General features: G+C 50.0%; 1 protein-coding gene across 1 annotated transcript in view; it reads right to left on the bottom strand.

The window, feature by feature from the left end:
- Positions 1-4,596, bottom strand: part of CCDC40 (coiled-coil domain containing 40) — a 36,380-nt gene that overhangs the window by 6,674 nt on the left and 25,110 nt on the right. The window contains exons 14-18 of the mRNA XM_019515555.1: positions 3,574-3,787; positions 2,828-2,997; positions 2,326-2,417; positions 1,453-1,573; positions 684-872 (exon numbers count right to left, since the gene is read on the bottom strand). Of these exons, the coding sequence (XP_019371100.1) occupies positions 684-872; positions 1,453-1,573; positions 2,326-2,417; positions 2,828-2,997; positions 3,574-3,787 (786 nt within the window). The remainder of the gene's footprint in view (positions 1-683; positions 873-1,452; positions 1,574-2,325; positions 2,418-2,827; positions 2,998-3,573; positions 3,788-4,596) is intronic.

Below are 4,596 nucleotides of genomic sequence, written 5' to 3'. Positions count from 1 at the left end.
TTCCCCGTCCTTTGGGGGCATTTGAAGATGGCACGTCCTTTTGCGAGCACCCTGTGTGGCCCTGAAGGCACAGGCATTTGTGTGGACAGATGCCTGCAAGGAAACCAGATCATTCTAACAATGTGCCAGTAAAGAGAGCAGTTCAGTCCTATCTCCCTGATCTCCTCCTACCCAGCATGTCGCTGTGGCTAGGGGCATGGTTCCTGTACTTTTCTTTACATTAAGATGAAGATGGCACAGACGGTGCCCAAGGCAATGAGCATCTCCAATCCCAGCCCTAGGAGTTCAACAAGGAAAAGATAACTGAGGGACAGAGAGCAGTGCTGAGGGGCACGCACAAATACCCTGTCAAGTCCTCCTGACAGGTCAGCTGGTTTGGCCCATGACCTGAAGGATGATCGTGGCCAAGAGCAGGGGATGATTGGAAGTGTGTCAGGGACAGCAGAGGATCTTGGAGACCTACATAAGTCTTACTCTCAGACTCTCCCCATTTGCCGATGCCCACAATGCTTTCCCTGCCACTCGAGAGAAAAGTCAGCCCAGTAAATGCAGTACGACATTGTCCTTCCATAGTCTGATGGTACGTCATAACATAGCTGATGTCAAGCAACACCCAAACTCCTTCTAGCTGCAAGCCAAGTGCAAGTCAAATAAGTTCTCACTGCCTTCCTCCACCTGCTCACCTTCTGGGTTTCACTGATCTTCCTCCTCAGCTCCTGTTTCTTGTAGTGAAAGTCACTCTTGGTGATTTGTTTCTTGTCTACTTTGCTCTGACCCTCGCCCCGCATGGTGATGGTCTCTCTGCGGGACACGGCTGCCTCCATATCTCGAATCATCTTCTCCTGCTGCTTTGTCAGCTGGCTATAGCGGACCTGCCAGGGAGCAGGAGAGGAAGTCTGCAGATACCCAGTGGTCACAAGTGGCACCCTATTACAAAATCTTTTATGCAGGAGATTCCCATTATAGACATTGATGGGAGTCAAACCCTCATGCTAGATCCTGAGCCAGCCTTGTACAGCAGAATTCAGGGGGCTGTCAAACCAGTAGCTAACCCCTTGCTGGCCTGTCCAGAATTATATTCTACAGGTTTTCAATGCCATAAACTCATTTAAATGTCATAATGTAAAGGGAGAGCAGAAGTATCCTGAAAGAGGAAGGAAATGATTGCTTCTCTGAATCAGCAGACTAAAGCAGAGAGAGAGCTCAGCCCACAATAGACAAGTTTTCTTCCTAGACAAGGTCTTATTTTTCCTACACTCCATTTTCCAAGTAACACCTGTGTAGTGGCAGCCTAAGCTCATCTCAGCTGCTGGACAGTAAGACCTCTGTCCCTGACACTGCTGGGAGGCATGAGGATAATACCCGTCCAGGTCATTTCCCATCTGCTGGCTGACCCCGGGAAGCTGGATAACCTGTGTGCAATTCTCCCCATGCCCCAACAGCCAAACTTACCTGCATCCTATGTATTTCTGCTCTCATGGCTCGGATCTCGCCTTGCCCTGTCTCCGAGTCCACCGTAGCACGCATCTCCTTTGCCAGCTGGATCTTCTTCTCCCACAGCATGATCTGGTGCCTTCAGGGACAGAAGGGAATGGGAAGTCTTTTTGTGAAAAAGCAAGCAGTGCCTTTCCTTGACACACTGTGCTAGTGCACTGCAGAAGCTCACAACAGATCTAAAATATACCAGTTCTGCAGGAACCTAAGAGTCTATGTAGGGGATGTGCCACCAGCCACTGGTGCCTAGCAGAAGAATCAGCCAGCATACTCTGCAGTTCCCAAAAAGGCCTTGCAATGACAGAAAGGGGCAGAGTGCAGAACACAGAGGGTTAAAGTCACGGTTTCTAACCCCGCTGGTGCAATTTGGGCAGTTTTAGGGACTTAACTCTCAGCCCTGCAGCTGTCCTTCCACCAGCGGCTGCCTGGGCTTACCTCCCACAGCTCTAAGCTGAGTTTCCCCTTTCCCCAGCCCCTCAAGCTGGCAACCTCTGCTGAACAGAGACAAGTCCCATGTGAGTATTGGGAGACCAAATTCCCTCCAGAACAACTCACAGAATCAGGTTCATGCTAGGTTAGAGCTGTGGCTGCGGGTGCAGCAGCAAAGAGAACACTGAGCTGAGGCTATTGTCCTTGTACCTGGTCCACAAAAGAAAATGATCCGAGATTCCACCGGCTTTGAAAAGTCACTGCACTCCCCACACCTTTCCGATGGCACAAAGAGCCACGTGAGGAGCATTTACAGCTGATGCTGCCTTAGTGAAGGGTAACCCAGATGCATACAGGAGTGCAGAGACTGTGGCATAAAACAGGGGCTCTCTGGGGACTCACTCTGCTTCCACCAGGCTGTTCAGCAGTCTCTCCTTCTCCTCACTCAACCGGTCCAGCTTCTCCTGCATCTCGATCGATTCCTTCTCAGCAGCCTAGAATTAGGAAGCAGAAGCCAACATGACATGACTTCATCAGACTGAGCACCCCTGGCAGGCTCATTCCTTGCCTTTAATCTGTATGCCCTCCCTAACCCCCCTGAGCCACATATTATTTAGTTATCTATATCTCCCCTGCCTTCTGGCTTCAGACTAATGCAACAAACTACTTCTTTCTGGTAAAGGAAGTCATTCTCCCTGCACAAGAAAAAAATTTGGGGCAGCTTTCTAAGCACAGCTGCCCACTTCCATCCACATGCAAGACTCTGTACCAGAGGCAGTTGTTAGCAATCAAGGGGCCTCATCTTCTCTGACACTGAGTCTCCGGTACCACGGGACTTGCGAGAGTCCAGCCGGCTGTTGCGTGTGAGGCTGTGCCTTGGAGCAGAGGAGCAAAACCTCCCTACCTTGAGGGAGCGGACAAATTCGTTCTCCGTGATGGTGTTGCCATGCTGCAGCTCCTGTGAGCTGTTGCTGTTCTTACTGATCAGCATGTTGAGCTTTATCATGTCGTTGGACATGTTCCTCATATGTCGCTCAATGTCCTTCTGCTCATTCTTCTCCTGCTGGATTTCATCTGCCGGAGAAGGGGGAGGAACAGACAGGACTTCAATAAATGGGAGGCAGAGAACGTTCTCTGGGGCCCTGAGAAGACAGAGCAGGGGTCTGCAGGGTGGTATTTGAGCTGACTAAGCTGGGATCAGAGCTGCCTGCCCAAAAGCCTCCAGGGACCTTGCCAAGCCTAAAGCAAACCAGCACTTTGAAGGTGGTTATTTTGAAAGTAGAGTGGAACTGGCCAGTAATGGCTGCTATAGTCTCAGGGCTGGGCATTTACCAGCTATTTGAGAAAACATCACAACCTTTCTTAGACATACCACAGCAAGATGGTCACCAGGGGTAGGATCTCATGCCCCTCACTCCTGTTTTAGTGAAGGCTGCAAGATTGGCTCGTTAGGGTTAGGGAAAGCAGACTACTCATGTGGCTCCAGAGTACACACACGTTATTGCTCACGTGAACGCACAACGCCTGCACTTGCAGACACTGAACACTTCCTCTGGGGAGGGGCTGCATGTTACAAGCTATTGACTGTTCTCTGGCTGCACACACCACTCATGTCATGAATGCTGCCAGGAGGATCAAGGGAATGCTTACTCTCAATGCGCACTTTCTTCTGCTGCCTGATGGTGATCTCTTTCTTTAACATATCCAGGGAAACCAGCTGTTCCTCCTGCTCCTGGGTCAGCTTGACCAGCTCCTTCTGCAGCTGGAGCCAGTATTTCTGCAGTGTCATCACCTCCGAGTTGTATTCATCTATCTGCTTGGTGAGACTGTTGATTTCAATCTCCAAAGGTCCCAGTTCTTGCCCCTGTAAAGCAAGGTGTACAACTGAGTTACAAAGCAGAGTGGAGTGGGCAGATGCTGAGCATTTCAGCAGTGGATGCACCATCCCCTTTCATATCACTGCTTTCCAGGATGCAGCCCCCATTAGGTAGGTCTGGCCTCCGTTTCTTTTCCTAGATGTGTAACTTTTCACATGTCTCTATTATTAAGACACATTTTCCTTGAACAGGAGAAGCCTCTCAAGGGATGCACTGCTAGGTAGGACTGTCCTGTCCTTGACATTAGCTTTCTCCCCCACAAGCTCTGTGAAATGTGCAGACTGTATCAGCAAATATTCTGTTTACTTCCAGATCCGCAGTGAAAGCTGGGAATTGCATTGGGCTGGGCACCAATCAGTGCCGAGACTGCATGGGAAACACCACACTTGAGGGCAATTCCCCACTGACAGTGGTTTTGAAGTCTGGCAGCTCACCAGCATTAACCGTGCCAATGTTTGCCTTATGGATAATGTGAAGGGCTGTTTTTTAATGAGAATATGCCATAATTTAAGTCAAATGTCCTCCAGAAACCTATGTATATTGATCGCACTTGTGAAGTCACTTTTGTCAGCCTCATTGGTAAACCCCTGGGAAATGAAACCAAGTTTGGGAGCTGGGCACAAGGTGTGGCAGAAAGCCACCTTGGTTTCTCCCCAAAAATCTCTGCCCTGTGACACTGTGATTTAAATCTCTGTGCTGTGACCATTCAGTTAGGGTGGGCCCAGCACACAGGGGACCACACCCTCAGCCTGTCTCTTTAGGGAACTGGAGCTGGCTGCATTCCTGAGGGAGGGGG

Source organism: Gavialis gangeticus, unplaced genomic scaffold, assembly GCF_001723915.1.
Source record: "Gavialis gangeticus isolate Ggan-Ray unplaced genomic scaffold, GavGan_comp1, whole genome shotgun sequence".
Lineage (NCBI taxonomy): Eukaryota > Metazoa > Chordata > Crocodylia > Gavialidae > Gavialis > Gavialis gangeticus.
This window is presented reverse-complemented; position numbering and strand designations above follow the sequence as displayed.